This window comes from Cannabis sativa, chromosome 6 (assembly GCF_029168945.1).
Source record: "Cannabis sativa cultivar Pink pepper isolate KNU-18-1 chromosome 6, ASM2916894v1, whole genome shotgun sequence".
NCBI lineage: Eukaryota > Viridiplantae > Streptophyta > Magnoliopsida > Rosales > Cannabaceae > Cannabis > Cannabis sativa.
In genome coordinates this window covers 7,115,254-7,135,693 of record NC_083606.1, presented here as the reverse complement: position 1 = coordinate 7,135,693, position 20,440 = coordinate 7,115,254, and the positions used below count along the sequence as shown (strand labels likewise).

General features: G+C 32.0%; 1 protein-coding gene across 4 annotated transcripts in view; it reads left to right on the top strand.

Moving 5' to 3' along the window:
- The window catches only part of LOC115695813 (probable disease resistance protein At4g27220), a 105,484-nt gene that overhangs the window by 54,634 nt on the left and 30,410 nt on the right, over window positions 1-20,440 (top strand). The window contains exons 9-11 of one of the 4 annotated variants that reach the window (XM_061116976.1): window positions 1,207-1,699; window positions 1,839-1,911; window positions 12,056-12,361. The exons of 2 other annotated variants lie outside the window; for them this stretch is intronic. In XM_061116976.1, coding sequence (XP_060972959.1) covers window positions 1,207-1,699; window positions 1,839-1,888 — 543 coding nt within the window. In that variant the 3' untranslated portion in view covers window positions 1,889-1,911; window positions 12,056-12,361. Of the gene's footprint in view, window positions 1-1,206; window positions 1,700-1,838; window positions 1,912-12,055; window positions 12,362-20,440 lie in introns of those variants that run through there. One more of the 4 variants, XM_061116977.1, reaches the window with a different exon arrangement.

Below are 20,440 nucleotides of genomic sequence, written 5' to 3'. Positions count from 1 at the left end.
TTAAAAACTTTATCTCTAAACTAATTAAATTCCTACTACCTCTCATTCTCATTCACAACAAATATATATACAATACAAATACACAAAATACACAAATAGTATATACACACAAGATATATATAAACACATATTCAATAATAAAACACAAAATATAAACATATATATATTATATATCAAGTTAATAAATATTTACCTTATAAACGCAATCCGGCGATAAAATGCTACAAAAATCCGACCACCTCTAGAATACACACAATATAATATTAATAAAATAAAAAAATTCTAAAAAAATTTACAAAAACGAAATAATACCAATGTACATAAATAAAGAAAGCATATTTATACCTTAATGGACGTTGAGACTCAACGTTTTCTCCGCTAAAATCGGTGGCCGGAGTTATACCCACCACCTTTCTTTGTAATAGGTTCGGTTTGGTATATAGAGGGGAAAAAAACTAAACTTTTTTACAGTATAGGTTTAGGTATAGAAAATAGAAGATTTTAAGACAAAAATGGGGTAAAATGGTTAAGAAATGAGGGAGAATGAGGTTGTTTTAGTGGTGGTTGGCGAGGGTTTTTTCGTGGGTTTGGGGCTGCTGTGGGTGGCTGTTCTTCGTGCTCAACAAGGTGTGAAATGAGGAAGTGAGGAAGACGAAGCAGACAGACTCTGATATATAACCCTATGGCGTCGGTTATTAGGTATTAACCGATGCCATAGGTGCCACGTGTCGAATAAAGGTGGCACCTATGGCGTCGGTTAATACCTAATAACCGACGCCATAGGGTTATATAAAAAAACCCTGATTTTTCCCAACCCCCAACCGACGGCATAGATATATATACACTCTATACCTACGGTTTTTACCAAAAAACCGCCTCTAAATGTCAATGCAGATATTTTCACCCCCTTTAGCTTCCCTTTTTATAAATTAGATTGAAAAAAGGGAAGCTAAAGGCTTAGATTGTAGTAGTGTGATGTCAACCATGTATATATGTGCACACACATGCATATATAAACCAATATTTTCATGGATGTTCACATATATATTTTGTCAAATTTTTTATAACTTTAAAATCATTGCTTGTTTTCTTATTGACTAACTTGTACGAAAAGAATTGTATTGCTATATATGTATTCTTTGTGATTAATTATCGTTTTAGTTAGTTTTATTTAATTTTAATAACAATAATAATAATTAATTTTAGGTTGTGGTCCCTAATTTAGAAGAAGTGAGTTTGAAGTGGATGTTCATGCCATCTTCTATGTCCTTCCAAAATTTGAGAGAGATTTGTATATCAAACCATGATGGAATGATAAATTTAATGAATTCCTCCACCGCCAGAAGTCTAGTACAACTTCAGCATATAACTATTAGCAAGTGTAAAGAAATGAGACAAGTAATTGTGGATGAGGAGGAAGCTGGTGAGAATGTGATGGTCTTCCCCAAATTAAATACTTTAGAGCTTCATCGTTTACCCAATCTGAAAAGCTTCAACTGCGCAAATAGTGGGATACAGTTTCCTAATTTGGAAAGAGTATATGTGTTTGAATGCCCTCACATGGAGAATTTCTCTTCTGGAAATGCAATCGCTTTTAACTTGCGTAAAATAATTACCAGTGATCATGGCATAATAGGCGTTCGGATGGGTGATCTCAAAACAAGCGTAAGAATGATTTGGGAGAAAAACAAACAATTGGGTATGTATATATATAATTCAATCAGCCATAATTATTCTTGTTTCTACTATAACTCTATTATGTGTATTAATTATGAATTATTCCTCTCTCTAGACATTATTTTTTGGTCTATAAATTCATTGATTGATTGTTGTTTCAGAACGGGCAACTAATGAAGAGCATGCAACTTGTACTTCTTCCTCCAAATAATTAAGTTGGTTCAAAACAAAACGGTAAGAATATTTAAAATATTAGAATCGCTTTTTTTTTTTTTAAAAAAAAATATTTATATGTCTTATTCATTAATTGTTTAATATTTACGTTTTGTGGTTGTGCTATCATTGTTATCCATTTATTAGAATTAATTAGGAGTTTTGAATAATTATATAATTTTATTATTATGAGTTTTTGACCTATTTTTTGCTTGGGAATTATAACAAAAATCTTGTTTGGAATTTAATTACGTTTTTTATTTTTAAATCAATTAGAATTACTTTCATATAATAATAAGTTAGATGACATTTTGCATTGCATATATATGCTATAAATTATTTTTTTTATTATTATTTTATTAATTTTATTTATATTATTAATTGACGAGTTAGATGCATGACAAACTATTTTTATTATTAATGGGTAAATATTTAATTTGTATCTTATTTTTTTAAATAATTAACTTGTAACAACTCAGGTATAATTTTAGGCATTTAACAATTTTGTATATATTATTTTAATTAATTGCAAAATATGTACAAAAAAATTTATTACCGTTTTCTCATACATTTTTATATATAATTAAAAACTTTTTTTTTTTTTTTTTATAATATATATGGTAATAATTATTGATTATTATATTTATAGTAATATTGGCTATGCTTATTTTTATGTTTACTATTATAATAAATATACCAATAATATAAAATATTTTATATATGTGTTTATTTTATTTTCTATTAATTAAACATACTAATTTAATAAACAAAATAATAATATGGGAAATTATAATAAATGGCCCCAAATCATAGGTATATAATTTTATTAGCATAATAAAATTATTTTAATGTATGTATATAATTTTATTGTCATGCTACATATATTTAATTATTATTTTTTATATTTTTTTATTGTATGATTATTTATTTTAAATAATATTTAATTAGTTTTTATTTTATTATATACAATGGTCATGGTATATATATTTTAATTGTGGTATATAATTTGGTTAGTATAGTATACATACATATTTATATTAATCTATATTTTTATTAATATTATTTTTTGTATATATGTTTTGGTGTATGATATGTATTTTTTGTTATACGGTATATAATTTTTTTAAATAATATTTAAATTTTATTCTCTATTGTACTTTTGTTGACATGATGTATAATTTTATTAGCATCTTATATATTTTTATTTTTATTTTTTATTATTATTATATATATTTCTATTGTAAGGTATATATATTATGTTATATGGTATATAAGTTTTATTGTATAGTATATCATTTTATTTTAGATAATGCATGTCTAGTTTTTATTTTAGTATACATAAAGGTGATATATAATTTTGTTAATATGATATATATAATTTTTTTAATAATATTATATTATTTGTTTTATTTTTTATTGTAGGTATATACGTTTTATTGTATGGTATATGATTTTTGTTGTCTATAATATATTATTTATTTAATATGATATTAAGTTTCTATTTTATTATATATATTTTTTGGTATGTATTCATATTTTAATGGTGGTATGTATAATTTTATTAGCATGATATATATATTTTTTGAGTATTAATTTAGTATTGTTATAATTTCTTTGTGGTATATAATTTTATTACTACGGTATATTAATTTTCTGTAATATGATATATCTAATACTGCTGTATATATTTAAATAATCTAATATATTTATTTATTTTTCTTACAATATAATAATATGCAATACTAAAAAAATTATATAACTTAATTTTATTATTATATATATATTTTTTAAAAAAATATGTGATAAATGTATTTTTATAATTTTTATTAGCTAATTTATTATATTTGGCCATTTTCTTAATTTTTTTAAAAAAATAGACATTTACTAACTTAGTTACCAAATTTAGGGTCATTTTGCATCTCAATCCTAATAATATTCACATAGGTTTATTATATTACTCTATGTGTGTTATGTTTATTTTTTAGTAATTTGTTAGAAAATAAATAATATGTATATAATTGTTTATCTTTATCTTTTTCTTTGTTTATTGTGTCATGTTTATTTTTTCTAATTAAATAATTTTTGGAGTTTATAAAGTTATATTTGTTGATTTATTTTTTGATGTAAAAATTATACTTCAATAGAAAATTCGTTCACTAACTCATTAGAAAATAATCAATATATAGAAACAATAGAAAGAAAATATACTTATTTTAATATAGTATAAATTGGCTATGTCTATTTTTATATTTACAATCTTAATAAACATACTAATAATATAAAATACTTTATATATATGTTTATTTTGTTTTTTATTTATTAAACATACTAATTTAATAAACAAAATAATAATATTCACATATGTTTATTATATCACTCTATGTATCATGTTTATTTTTAGTAATTTTAAGTATTGATTTATATTTATATACATTAATGTTTATAATTTTGATATTGTATTTTATTAAAAAAGATTTTTTTTTTCAATTATAATAATTCATACTAAAATAGATAATAAACATTTACCTTTTAATAAAAAAAATATTTAGCTTATTTTTATAAAATTGTTTAATTAATTTTACGAAATTGTTTATTTTGAGTTTTAATAAACATATTTTTTTATTTAATGATTAAAATATATGGTTTCATGTAATAAGTTTTTAAAATAATTTTTTTTGTTGCATATTTTTTATAATTATGTTGTTTTTGTTATACATTTATGAAAAAAACCTTTCATTTCTTGATTTTAATAGATAATAGGGAATTATTTATTTATGTGATTATTACAGCTTAAAAGTTTTAAAATAATACTTGGAAAATCTTATTTTAATTTAGTTATGTGAGTGGATTGTTTATAGTATATATATAGTTTTGTGCTGTTTAGTGTTATAGTGAGAAATAGATTATATAGTTTAGGTATATTATTTCCTTTATCAGGACCATAAAATAATTCTATAGAAAGTGTTATTTGGTCAATTTAGTGAAACTAAGTTGTATATCACTAAAAAAAATTATTTTAACGTAATTTTTTTTTTAACTAAATATGACTTTTGGTCATAACAAAAAAATAACTTGTGACTAAAACATAATATTTAGATACAAATTTTTAATATAATATTATACAATACAATATGATGTACTACAGTGTACCAAACAAATTTATTATTAATTTAGTATTTAGATTATACATTTGGCATTATTTCTTGGTGAATGAAAATATGACTAAGTGTGACACATTTGATAGTGTGTGTGCTGTGTGCGCGCGCAATAGGGAGACAAAATGGTCAAGGGATCAAAAGCACTTAAGGAAAAAGAGAGGTTACCACTTGAATAAACTAGTGTAAGCAGAGAGAGACTTGGAGAAAAAAACTTAGGAAAACTTGAGAATTTTGGTCAAGAATTGGATCAAGATCAAGAATGGTAAGCCTATGGTCTTTCTCATGGGTATTTTTGGGTTGTAGTAGTATGCTTAAATGGTTAGTTTTGTTTGTAGAAAGTATAGAGTCAAAGAGGCGGCAAGGATAACATATTTCAGATTCAACATATATAGTTTTCTGTTTTCATATTTAATCTAGTTTTGATTATCAAAATTCTGGGTTGTTTTGGATGTTTGAAATCAAATTTTGATAAATTAAAAAAATAGGAGTTGATGTTAATTGAAGTGATTATCAAAAGTTTGGTAGGCAGATGCCCAAATTTAGCACCACTGCCAGCCTTGATGGAGTTTGGCTGGCATTGTGGAGCATAAGGGTCACAACTTGGGTGCTATATATATATCACCTTGAGGGCTGTGTAAGGGTGTGTTTGGCTCAAGTGAAAGAGATGGCACCAGCCCGTGGCTTTGATGCCTCGGGCCGAGAGATTTCTAGCCACACTCATGGTGGAAGTTGTGGCGATGATGATGGTTATGGTGTAGTGAGCCTCACAGGCTCAGGGGCTCTGGCAAAGGTGGTTGCATCCTCAGAGCTCGGAAGTTTAAGGCTACAAGGCTAAGAGTCTTGGCACATAAACCGAGTCATGCAGCTAATTTACTTTTGTGGACCAAGGCTTGGAAATGTTGCATTTCAGGCCCATTAATTGTGGTTTAGGCGCTCATGAATATATTTTCAGGTATTGAAAATTGTTTGGAGACTAGTATAAATCCCATTCGAGAGCTTATATTAGAATAGAAGAAGAGGAAGGAGGAGTTGATGAGCTGGTAAGTTAGTTTTTCATCAGTTAGGGTTTTGTCATGTCATCTCAAATATTTTGAAGATCCTGTTCTAATTTTAAAAAGTAGCCCTCTAACAAAAAAAAATATATAATTTATAAATAATATTTTTTAAATATTATCATATTATGAAAATACAATTTCAAGCTAATATCAAACATTATAGGAAAAAAAATAAAAGACATTAAATAAGAAAAAGAAATTAAGGAAAAAGCTTTTTTTTTTTAATTTGGCATAACACATTAGGGCATCTCCAATAGTAAAACTTTAGAGAATGCTTGGTGAGGTGGACATATTATGTGGAAAAACATTGAGCTTGTCTTGTTTGATGTTTGGGGACCCTGATTTCACACTTGCAATGATGGTTATAAATACTATCTCAACTTTGTTGATGATTACACAAATTTTGTGTGACTCTTTCCAATGCAAACCAAATCTGAAGAGAACAAACTGTTTTATCAGTTCAATGCCTATGTAGAAAGGTTTTTCGACTTAAAAATTAAAAGTGTACAAACTGATTTAGGAAAGGAATTTGAACCATTGTACACCTTTTTTCAATCTTTTGGCATTGTCAAAAGAAATTCTTGTCCACACACACATCAACAACAAAGTAGGGTCGAAAGGAAACATAGGCCTATTGTTGATATAGCCCAAACTCTTTTAGCTCAAGCTCAAATACCATTAACCTTTTGGTGGGAAACTTACACCTTAGCTACCAATATCATAAACAGACTTCCAAATCAAAATTTAGACTTTCTATCATCCTATGAAAAACTGTTCAAACAACCACCAGATTACAACATGTTTAAAGTGTTTGGATGCTCATGTTTTTCTTTGTTAAGACCCTATGAAGCACACAAAGTCTCTTTTAAATCTGCTAAGTGTCTGTTCATAGGCTACTGTCTAAATTTCGAAGGGTATCGATGCTTACATCCTAGTGGTCGAGTGTATGTTGCTAGAAGTGTCACCTTCAATGAACTGGAATTTCCCTATAATGAACTGTCTTCTGCAAACACTAGTCCCTCTCCAACACAACCAATATACACTGATCCAAACACCTATGGAATACCCAATTTGACTATCAATCAGCCACCCTTACCTCCTCCTCCCCCACATCAACCTTCATATGATTCATCTTCTCAGTCCAATAATGACAACAACACCACTGCTAACAGTTCTCCATCTTCACTCTCTACTTCCTCATCACATTCATCTCAAAGTTCCCATTTCTCAAACAAAAGAGTTGATCAAAATCAACATCACATGATCACTCGATCGAAACTTGGTATTTACAAACCAAATATCTATCTCTCCACAATCAACTTTAACTCAGAATCTACCACAGTCAAAGAAGCCCTTGCTCATCCTAGGTGGTCAAATGCTATGAACAATGAGAACAATGCCCTTAAAATAAACAAGACCTGGACTCATGTTCCCAAGCCACCTGATGCTCAAGTCATAAGCAACAAATGGATCTTTAGAATCAAATACAATGCAGACAACTCCATAGCTACATACAAAGCCAAGTTAGAAGCCAAAGAGTTTCAATAGTCTCCTGGCATAGACTTCTTTGAGACTTATAGCCCAGTAATCAAGCCTTGTACTATAAGGGTCATGTTCACTCCTGTTGTCACATACAGTTGGGAAATTCAGCAAATAGATATCAACATTGCCTTCTTAAATGGTGAGCTTCAAGAGAATGTTTACATGGCTCAACCCGAAGGTTTTGTTGACCCTCAATTCTCCAATCATGTCTGCAAACTCAACAAACTTATTTATGGACTAAAAATAGCTCCTTGAGCTTCGAATGATAAACTGAAACAGTTTCAAGTTCCATGGGATTTTTAGTAATCAAAGTTTGACAACAGTTTGTTTCACACCATCAAAAATGGAAATTTGTTGCTCTTATTGGTCTATGTTGATGACATCCTCATTATAGGAGGTGACCCAGATCAAATTCAACAACTCATTCAAATTTTACATCAACAGTTTGCCTTAAAACAACTTGGACCAGTTCACTATTTCCTTGGCTTTGAAGTGAAAAGAGAGTCAGATACTGTATTTCTCACTCAACAGAAATACATTCAATATTTGCTACTTCGAACTAAAATGCCAGATGCCAAACTCAGTCCACTCCTATGTGTTCAACTTCCAAGCTAACCCATGAAACAGGCTCTGTTTTACAAAATCCAACAAAGTATATAAGCATCTTCGGAACCGTACAATATTGTGCCATACGAGACTAGACATAGCCTATGCTGTCAATAGGCTAAATCAATTCATGAGCAAACCAACAAATGAGCAATGGGGAGCCTGCAAATAGACACTTCGTTATCTAGTTGGCACCAAAAATCTTGGTCTCACTTTCAAACCGGCAAAAGTTCTTGATCTTCAAGGGTTCACGGATGTTGGCTGGGCTGGCTGTAGCATTGACAGAAAATCCACATCAGGCTACAATATTTTTTTGGGTGGAAATCTCATTAGCTGGTGCTCAAAGAAGCAACATGTTGTTACTCGATCCAACATAGAGTCAGAATACTGGGCTTTAGCTTTAGCTACATCTGAGATAATGTGGCTTCAATCTTTACTTGTTGAGCTCTCTATAAAGTTGTTTCAAAGTCTAATTCTTTGGTGTGAGAACATGGAAGCTGGTTCTTTAGAATCTAATCTAGTTTTTCACGCTCGGTCTAAACATATTGAGGTAGATCTTCACTTCGTCCGTGATCGAGTTTTAGCTAACCAACTAGATGTGAGATATGTCGACTCCACTCATCAGATTGCAGACATATTTACAAAACCTCTTTCAGCATCTTCCTTCAACTATTTCAGGCACAAGTTGACACTCGGTGTTCACCCGTGCAACTTGAGGGAAGATATTGGAATAGAAGAAGAGGAAAGATGTAACGCCCATATTTGAAAATTTACTAAATCCAAAAGCTAATTTTATTATATTATAATTATATAAGCTTATAGGTCGGGATCCCGAGATTTAAACACAATTGCAAATTACATTTACCATATAAAGTTAAGTAATATTTTTTTTTACAAAACATAGGGCAACTCAAAATGTTATAAAACCTAAACCCTCCAGGTTGCACTGTCGCGATATGTACAATCATTGCCAAGCTCTAACTCACTGCTCCTCCAGCTTAGCCTTTCCTTTACCTACACAAGGTAGCAAACTGATGAGTTAACACACTTAGTAAGATATACATAACATATATAACAGTGATGTTGTACAAGCTTTGTGCTTAAGCCGTCCTAATCTCAATAACCGAGCTCACCAAGTGGTTAAGAACGTTCTCAACGGAAGTATAACCATTGCACCATATGCACTAAAGTACCAACTCTGTACTCGTGCTGGTAGGGCCTTTATTATACTTCCAAGAGTTACTAAGTGTTGTACCACATGCACGACGTATGCCCTAGTACTCGTGTTAGTAACACTGTAACTACTTTAAAACCCTACACTGTACTAACACCCATATAATTATACATTTAACAGTGCTAGTAGTGTAAACAAATGATAACATACATCCATTAACATATATATACTTTATGCTATCTTACCTCGTTTCCGTGCTTAGGTTTGCCAGTCAGCCTGAGTGGAATTGCAGCTAGACGTTTCATAGGGCCCTAAATCACATCATTGTAATTTTGGCGAGAGACACACTAAACACTTCTTTGGGACTTTAAGGTCAACTAGGAATAACCCTATCAATAAAAGACATGACCATACCCTAAAATCAACAATTTTGGAAAAACTAGGGTTCCTGGAAAAATCTCGACCGGAAAATTGGTTTCCCAACCGGTTAACCAGTTTACTAGGTATCCTGAGGGCAAAACCGGTTACCTGGTTTCTCAAGTCCCACAAAACCAGTTAACCAGTTTTGTGCAGGAAAACCCAAAATCGACCCCCACACCACAATTCAACCCCAAATCCAATGAAACCTTCCAGAACACCTGTACATTCTATAATGAACCAAATTTAAGCAGTTTACTAGGTATCCTGAGGGCAAAACCGGTTACCTGGTTTCTCAAGTCCCACAAAACCAGTTAACCAGTTTTGTGCAGGAAAACCCAAAATCGACCCCCACACCACAATTCAACCCCAAATCCAATGAAACCTTCCAGAACACCTGTACATTCTATAATGAACCAAATTTAAGCAATAAAACTCAGCAAACAACATAGAAACTCATTTCACCATTGAAGAGCAAAGTTTGGATTTTCAAACTCAAACTTTGCCCAAACACCTCAACAACCAATAATTCCAATACAGAACAACTTAAACAACCTAAAATAAACATCAGAATCCTAACCCAAACATCGATTGGTACCACAGTACCCAAAATCAAATATTCAAACACTTCTAATTTAAACCTCGAGAAATCAAAAGGAAAGAAGCTAGGAGGTACTACCTTGAATCAAAGCTCTCCAAAATTGGTAGAAATCACTGAATTGAGCTAACAAAATCCAACCCTAAGTTAGAGAGAGAGAGAGAGAGAGAGAGAGAGAGAGAGAGAGAGAGAGAGAGAGAGAGAGAGAGAGAGAGAGAGAGAGAGAGAGAGAGAGAGAGAGAGAGAGAGAGAGAGAGAGAGAGAGAGAGAGAGAGAGAGAGAGAGAGAGAGAGAGAGAGAGAGAGAGAATGGGTAAGGAAATGTGTTTTTTTTGTTCTTAGGTTTATCTCTTTAAAATTAATCCCTTTTTCTCCTATTTTAATCAATAACACAACTAAACCTACAACAACTATTAAACCCACAAAATTACAAAATCCCTCAAGGTAAAAGACCAATATGCCCTTAACATAAAGCAAAAGCAACCAAACTCATCAAGGGCAAAATGGTCAAACCAAACTTCCGATAATCTCCAAAACCTAACAATGACGCCTCGCTATTAATAAAATTCTATAACATACAAAACGTGACTCTCTAATGGCTCAACGTCACTTTCCACTGTTACCGAGCACAATTACAGAAAATGAGAGATTTACATATAGCATAATTATTATATATTAAACTTTAAATAAATCTCCACAATATGTATATTTCAAATATAATAGTTAAATCTTATGAATAAACCCTAATTATTTAATAACTCAGCATATTAAACTTAAGCGGTCTTTACAAAAGAGCGGTCTTTACAAAAGAGTAGTTGATTGCTGGCAAGTTAGTTAGCTAGGTTTTAGTTAGGATATTGTTTTTTGTTTCTGACTAACTTTGGTTGGTAGAGTTTGTATCACGTGTTAGTCATTGCATATTCAAAGTGTATATATTTGTACAATGAATGAGAGTGGAGATCAAGCTGCTATTTTCTATCTTCCCATTGTGTGCAATTCCATTTCTCCCTCTCTCTTTTTCTCTCTGCTGAACCAAGTATTCTTGGTTTTCTTCAGCTTAGGCTTGGATTTTAACTAGAGACTTAGGATTTGGATTCGGAGCTTGGGATACTCTAGAAATCACAATCTTGGAAATAAGATCCATAAAGTATTTTGGTGACTAGGATGCTTTAATAGTGATAAATTTTGCTTTCAAAGCTCTGAATAGGAGTTAGGCTCGGCTTTGGGGCTCGAGGCTTGAGAATTTGTAACTTGAGTTACACTTGGATAATTGATTTAAGAATTTAAACATAACTTAAATTTATATTATCATAAATATTATTAGCTAAGAATAATAATTTACTATGACCACTTTAATACTATTACATCTGTTCTTTGGAACAACCATTACACACAGTGGTTGTCATGTATTAGTGAAGTTTATTACTCTTGTTGAAGGTCTTAAGATTTGCCTTCGTACTTAGCCTAATGACATAGCTGATGATTTGGTGTCATATAATTGCATTAATAGTACTTATGACTGTGATTACGTTTTTGGTTGTTGAGTTATATATAGTTGTGGTAAATTTATTGGGTTTCTATAATAATTTATGAGTTGTTGTGCTTTGTATGTGTAGGTATGAGATTAAAAGGCTAAGGATGGAGTCGGTAGCTGATGGGATTGGGGGATCTTGTCCGAGTTATGCATAATGCCAGAAATCCGACTAATAGGGTTGCCAAGTTCATGTCTTTCAACAACAATATTTCAGTCTTTTGTTTTCTTTTAAGAACTTATGTTTTGCTTCTTAAAAAAAAAAAAAAAAAAAAACTCTTGTGTTGTAGTAACATTACTTTTTACAAATTTCAACTACCAAGACTTATTTTGTTTTTTATTGTTTGGTCATTTGGGATCCCAACTTTTGCATTAAAGACAACTTTATTTTGGTTTAAATTATCTCTTTATTACTCGTTACACTTCTAAGTAACTCAGTAATCAAATTTTCAAAATAGTTAATTTTTAAAGGTTGCTGAACATTTGAAATTTGGAGTGAAATTTTCACTGGGACAACATATTCATGGTGCAATAACTTACTCTTATCTATTTTTGTATCTAGTAAAAAATTTTAGTTCAATTTTCTTTTTTTGGTTGTCTATTTTTAGATATTTAAGGCATCTTGTTAAATTTTAAAAAATATTTAGAAAAATTTAACACGTCGAAAATAGAGTTTAAAGTTTCAACAGTCTGTTACACGTGTGACTTTTTTTTTTTTTTTTTGATGAATCAGCTTTAATTTCATTACTCCAATAAACCATATTTACAATCAAAGAGCATCCCGTTTAAAGGGACCTCATCTAGAAAACATCTGATTTGTACATTTGTATATCTATTTTCCAAACACTTTCTATTACATCTATAAATTTCTAAACCATTCCAAGTCTTTTGTCTCAACCTGTTTCGGCCATGTGCTATATATTCTATGCTTTACCATTTCTTTGACTGTACAACATACTCTATTTACATCCTCATCTTTCCCATTCCATATCTTATCATTCCTAGCTCTCCATATAAGGTACACTAGGCTTGCCACTAAAGCCGAAAGGGTGTTCTTCTTGAACTTGCTGTATTTGCTTCTTTCAATCCATCTCAAGAGTCTTGATAAGGATTGGGTAGAAACTTTCCATCCCAACCAATCCTTAATCATCTGCAAGCAATGTTGTGAGAACGAACAAGAGAAAAAAAGATGATCACATGTTTCTTCCTGAGCATTGCAAAGCACACAACTCGAATCATTGATAATACCAAATCTATGCAATCTCTCTCTTGTTCTTAGCCTACCCTGGATAGCAATCCACAGAATAAAGCTACATTTTGGGATATTAAACTTTCCCCAAACTTCCTTACTCCAATGCATCTTTAGTTGTGGAGGGACTAAAAGTTTATAACCAAGGGACAGATGATACCTGGATTGTGTGAATTGTTGAACATCCACCATTGTTGCAATTTGATTCTTGGCCTCTACTATTTTTTTCCAGTACCAACTCCCTTGAACGGGGGCATTGTAGCCCCACCAATCATCTTCCCGAATGTATACACTGTGTATCCACCTAACCCACATGTTATCCTCCTTGTTAGCAATCGCCCATACATATTTGAACATTGCAGCTCTATTCCATTCCTCTACCTTTCTGAACCCGATTCCCCCTTCTGACTTAGCTTGGCAAACAGAATTCCAAGCTACTAGACCTGGACCGGTCATTGCATGCTGGCCCTTCCATAGAAACGCTCTACAAATGGCTTCTATCTCATTCACTGTTTTCTTAGGTAAAATCATTATCTGGCTCCAATAAGAGTGAATGGACATGAGTACTGAATTCACTAGAACCGCCCTTCCAGCAAAAGAGAGATTCCTAGTGCTCCAAACTTTAATACGGGAGGTCATTTTCTCAGCAAGCTCTTTACAATCTGTGCTTGAGATTCTTTTGGCACAAATCGGCACTCCCAAATATCTAAACGGAGCATAGTGCCTACCAAAACCAGACATATCTAATATTCGTTGTATTTCCCTGTCATTCATTCCACTAAAATAGACAGCAGTTTTGGTAGGATTAGGATGCAAACCTGAGGATAAAGAGAATAGTTTCAGACCCTGTAGCATGAGGTAGACACTTTTGAAGTCACCTTTACTAAACAAGAGCACATCATCCGCAAAGCTTAAGTGGTTTAGCTTGATTTCCTCACATCTTTCATGAAACCGAAACTCTTCTTTGGAACCAATTCTTTGCATAATCCTGGACAGGTATTCCATTCCCAGCACAAAAATGAGAGGAGACATGGGGTCCCCCTGGCGTAATCCTCTCTTTGACTCAAAGAAACCATGCAGGGAACCATTAAACATCAATGAGAACCTTGGAGTTCTTACACAATTCATCACCAGCTTTATAAACTGACTAGGGAATTGTAGGGCTTCCATCATTTCTTCTATAAAGTCCCACTCCACTGTATCATAAGCCTTCTGAAGGTCCAGTTTTATCATGCAATTAGCCTTGGCATTCTTCCTTCCGTAGTGTCTGATGAGGTCTTGACATACCATTACGTTGTGAGCAATAAGTCTTCCTTTTACAAAACCACTCTGGTTCTGAGCAATGAGGCTTGGTAGGATATTCTTCAATCTAGCACAGATCATTTTGGTGGCCACCTTGTAGACAACATTGCAGCACGCAATAGGCCTGAAATCTTTCACTGTGTTCGGGCACTTCACTTTTGGAATGAGGGTGAGAACTGTGGAGTTTATCTCTTTTAATATTCTCCCTGATGACAAAAAGGATTCCACCGCTTCATATAAATCATTCCCTATCAGCTCCCAGATATCTTGGAAAAAATAACTCGAATATCCATCTGGACCTGGAGCTTTGATCCCCGGGATCGCAAACAAGGCAGCCTTACATTCAGCTTTCGAGTACTTCTCCATTAACATTTCAGCTTGCTGCTTTGTGACTTTTGGCCCCATATTAACAACACTATGAATGACTTTTTTCCTATTTTCCATGGAGCTTCCCAACAACATCTTATAATAGGAAATAAATGCCTTAGTTACCTGTTCAGGCTGCTCCGTTCTGGTTCCATCTAGCTGTTCAATGGACCAGATTTTGTTCTGTCGTCTTCTCTCCCGAAGGCTTGAATGGAAGATCGAAGTGTTATCATCCCCGTTTTTGACCTAAGATACTTTTGCTTTCTGCTGTAGCATGGATGACAGATCACTATGAACCTTCAAAAAATGCAGCCGAGCCTCTAATTCCTCCTGGTGCAGCAACCGACTGTGTGGTTCTAGTTGCAACTTACTTTGGCACACTTCTAGCTCTTCTTTGGCCTTTGCTTCTGCCACATGAAGCTCAGAAAAACCTTGCTTGTTGATCTCTTTCAACATACCCTTCATAGCTTTGAGTCTTGTAACTACTTGATACATCTTTGTTCCATTGATTGGTTGTGCCCAAACATCTTTGATTTTCTCTGTATAAGTCGGGTAAGAGCTCCACATTCTAAAATATTTAAATGGTTTTTTACCATTAGGTACCTCAGAATGGAAATTTAACACCCCCGGGGAATGGTCAAAAATTCCTTCATTAAGGAATAAAGCTTCAGCATTCGAGTGTTTGCCCATCCAACTTGGGTTAGCTAGGATTCTATCAATTTTTGAATAGATCCTATCTCCACCATGTTGCTTATTATTCCAAGTGAAGAAATTTCCACTCATTTTCACATCTTCAAGCTGACATTTTTCAACAACTTCAATGAATTCAGTTGCCTTGTGATAATGAACTCGGTCTCCCACTCTTTCTTCTCTATTCAAAATTTCATTAAAGTCCCCCAACACTATCCAAGGATCACATGTTGACATCTCTTTTAGTTCCATCCATAGTTTCCTCCTTCCTTCTTTATCATTCAAGGCATACACATAAGTGACATAAAACTCATTCCTCCCATCTGCTGTAACCACCTTACTATGAATAAACTGACTATCACACTTGATTATATTTACATGATAACACTGAGGATTCCAAGCAAGCACTATCCTCCCCCCTGGATGCCAAGCTACATTTGAAGTAAAACACCATCCATTAAAAACTCTCAAGTACAAGGCTCCTAGTTTAGAAGCCTTGACTCTCGTCTCGAGGAGACCAACTAACCCAATCTTTTGTAAAGCAATAAATTTCTTGACTAGAGTTTGCTTTTGTTGGTTATTGATCCCTCGGACGTTCCAACTTAAGATCTTATCCATTGGATAGAGGAGGAACTCCCCCTCCTCCAATCTTATCTCTTACATCATCCATCTGCTGATCTAAATCTATTCGCTGTCCAGGAATTTCAGATGCAACCAAATCACAATAACTTGTTGATGCTTCAGCTAGGACTTGAAATGTGTTGCCCAGTTCCGTTGGAACCCCAGCTGGTTTTTCTTTCACTTTCCACTTTTTCCCAGCTGGTTTAAACCCCTCTGCATCGGTCTCAGCTGGTTTTTTCCCCTGTTGTTTCTCTGTTAACAGTGCTCCATTATCTCTCTTGTCCCCTGTGGCTTTGATGATCCACTCCTTCCTCGAACCCGATCTCTTTTTACACTCATCAGTGGAATGTCCCAACCCGAAACAATGAGTACACTTGAGAGGTTTCCATTCATACTTGATTACAACTTCAACATTATTACCATATTCATCTTCAAATTCTACAATATCTGGGAACTCTTGATTCATTGATACTTCAACAAGTACCCTTGGAAAAGATAACTTGTCTCTCTCTTTAGTAACTGAATCCACCATCACCGGATTTCCCACTTGTCCAATTATCTTGAATAATGATTTTCCCCCCCAATATTTCAGCTCCAATTCCTCTACTTGTATCCAAATCGGGACTAAGGAAACATCTTCTTTTTTAAAATTCACGTTCGGGTCCCAGGCCTTCATAATGACAGTCCTCCTATTGAAGAAAATGTAACCTCCTGCTAGCACTTTGTCTCTGCACTCAATAGATTCAAATCTGATCAAAAAAATTCCATGTGCCAGCATTCCCACCTTGTCAACCTTCCCTGCCCACATACGTCTAGGAAAACCATCTAACACAGCTAAAGGTGGGTTTGCCCCTAAAACATAGCAAACAATGGAAGAGGACCAGTAGGATATCTCATCTTCAATGTCCTCCATTTGTATTTTCACCTTTTTCCCCTGTTCTTTGCTAACAAAGGAGCTAGCTAGATTTTTCCTCACAGAATCAGACCTAATTACAGGAGGTTGAGGCATATTACCTTTCTTGATTTCGGCTGAGCATTGTTGATTTGCTTGCATAAAGAATGCGAACTCCGTGCGAATCTCTTCCTGCTGCTGAATTTCTCGTAGAGAAGACTTTGGTGAAAGAGGGGCTGGAAATAGGTCAGACCTCTCAAAATCGTGGCCATTCAGAGACGCCCCTTCCTCCTCGCTTTCAGAAAAATCAATCGGTTCAACCCCTAAAATCTCATCCAGCGACTTCAATTTCTTCGCACCACCAGATGAATCTGGTCCTTTCTTTTTCTTCTTCTTTCCCGTCGAGTTCAGATTCCCCTGTGCCTTGGACCTTGTTCTTGCCATTGCACCAGCTCAGGGAGCTGCAAGGAGCGAGACAGAGAGAAAACTTTTTGTTGCTTTAGTTTGTTTATACTCCGACTTTTTTTTTTTTTTTTATATACATATATGAAATAGACGATTTGAACATTGCTTTTTATATTGTAAATTATTTTAAATTTCTCAAAATATTATAAAATACTTTAAATAACTATAACATACATCACCATAAAAGAAATAGACTAAATTTCTATTTAAATGTTGAAATAGTAGAAGATGCATCGTGCAGTGGTAGAGCCAGCCACAAATATTAGGGGTAAAAAAAATTAATAAAATTTACATTTATAAAAAAATATAAATTTTATAGAAACTAGAGTAAATATATGAGAATAAAAATGAAAATATGTAAAGATATAAATTTATATGGACAAAATTATAATATGTGATGACAAAACTAAAATAAAAATTAAATTTATAGGAACAAAAATACAAATATATAAAAAAAATACATACAAAAATAAATTTTAAAAAATTAAGTGAGATCATGTGCCCCACAACCCATGGCCCTCCGCTAGGGGTGGACAACATCCAATCCAATCCAATTGAACTGAACCAATACAATCCAATCCAATTACAAAAATTGGAGATCCAATTACAATTGGATTGGATTGGATGCTAAAAGTTAGATTCTAATTGGATTGGATCGGTTATTAAATGTCAATCTCAAAATTCAATTAAAAACCGATCCAATCCAATTACATTCATATATGTTAAAAAAAATATTTATATGTATTTATATAATAAAAAATATAATATGTATTAATTATATTTTTATTAGATTTAATTTTTGTGTTAAATTTGTAACAGTTAGTTGTTTTGTGTATTTATTTTCATGATGTTTGTTTTATTTTATTACTTAGAAATGTTGTTGTTTTAATTATTTGAAACTTTTAGTTGTATTACATTGTAATAATAGTATGCTTATGGAGTATTAAACTTCTTTTTTTTTTTGAATGAATTAAACTTAAATAAAATGTAATATTTAATTTTTACGTAGTTTTTCTTCATATTTTTATGTTAATATTAAAATTTGGACGCGTAATTAGATATCCAATTAAAAAATCGATCCAATCTAATTAGTAATTGGATTAGATTTTGAGGTTTAATTGGATTGGATCGGATGATGATTTTTCAAATCCAATTACTTATTGGATTGGATCGGATGAGGAAAAAAATGTTGCATTGGATCGGATGCCCATCCCTACCCTCCGTCACTGGCATCGTGTATCTTTTTTTGAGAATTAACACATAATTGACCAAATAATCATATCATTTTTTTTTATTTATATAAATAAATATAATAATATTTAACTTTGCAAGAAAAGTTATAGTACTAAGCTCTTCTAGGCTTAATTGGAATCAACAGTACTATAGGGATATTTTTATAAATATCAACAAAAAATTAATTATACAAATTTTTAAATATTTTTACTGTGTATAATTTTTTTAACAAAATTATTGACTTTTAATGTTTTTATGTTATTTTCTTATAATTTATAACAATAATTTTATTATTTTTTGTATGTTATTTATTATTTTTATGTTTTTTATAGGATAGTGTAAAATTATAATTAAAAAAAATAAAAAATCATAAAATTGAAAAAAAAAATTGTTAATATATATATATGTATATAAAATTTAACTATAAAAATGGTAATTTTTTTTTTTAAAAAAAACAATATTTTATGTAGATTTTACTAATAGATATACAACTTGAATCTAAGCAACTATAGTTCGATCATCAATGCTATATATTGTTGGAAGTTATTGTGCTCCAATAGAAATATCAAATCAACAAGATTAGAACTCTATAATAAATAATACAAAGGACAAAATCATAGATTAAATAATGTTACAGCACTAAACAAAATATACATATAAAATAGAAAATAGAGATGCTGAAGAATTACAACTCAAAGCAATAAGCTACACATAAAACACAATATATAAATAGCATATATATAAGAGATGTGAGATCAATCTCAACACCACATACACCACAAGTGTATAATAGGGGAATCATTAAACTTGAACAAGGTCTTACACCTTTGTCCAAAAGCTTATTTCCCCTACCACAAACACTTAAGGAAAAGAAAAGAATGGAAATAACTTTCTGGATTTATCAAGCCTAAAGTGTTTCTAGCAATGTGCTCTCTTGATAGAAACTAGTTATCCGACAAAGTGAACCCAAGACCTGTATTTATAATGTTTTGAGGATCACATATGAAAATCAAATTCTCTTCACCACATAGTTGTTACCAGCACTTTAATTGGTATTTAACGGGAGAATAACGTTGGACAAGAGAGCTGGAAACATGCTCAATCAACTCATGTACGTTTATGGACGTTTTCAAAAACTTGCTCCAGGTGTTCAAAAAATAACCATAAAACAACATATTAACAACCATTAAACAACTGTTTCCAGAAAACTCAATATTGAATTTTTATAACTCCTCTCCGCGTTAAATCTTTCCTGAACGTCCCAATAATCATTTAAATGATATAATTGAGTATTGTAACAGTTTCTAATTACAGCAAGAAACTTATCCCATTGATTTCATAACTTCCATATGTAATAACTCACTTAATTACATGGCATCCTTAAATCTATTTTCAGATTTGTATCTCCTCATATGTTACAACTTTTATGTTTATTATTATACTACATATGATATAATACAACCTCCAATACATAATATATATTAATCTTATATTAATATATAATATGTCACATTTAAATATTTTAATCTATATTATATTATAACAAATAATATAACATTTCCCCACTAGATTAAAATTTGTGACACGCCATTGTAACATTATTTAATCAATGTAGGTTGCAATTTAGGTTGCTTAGCTAATTGCAATAGAAA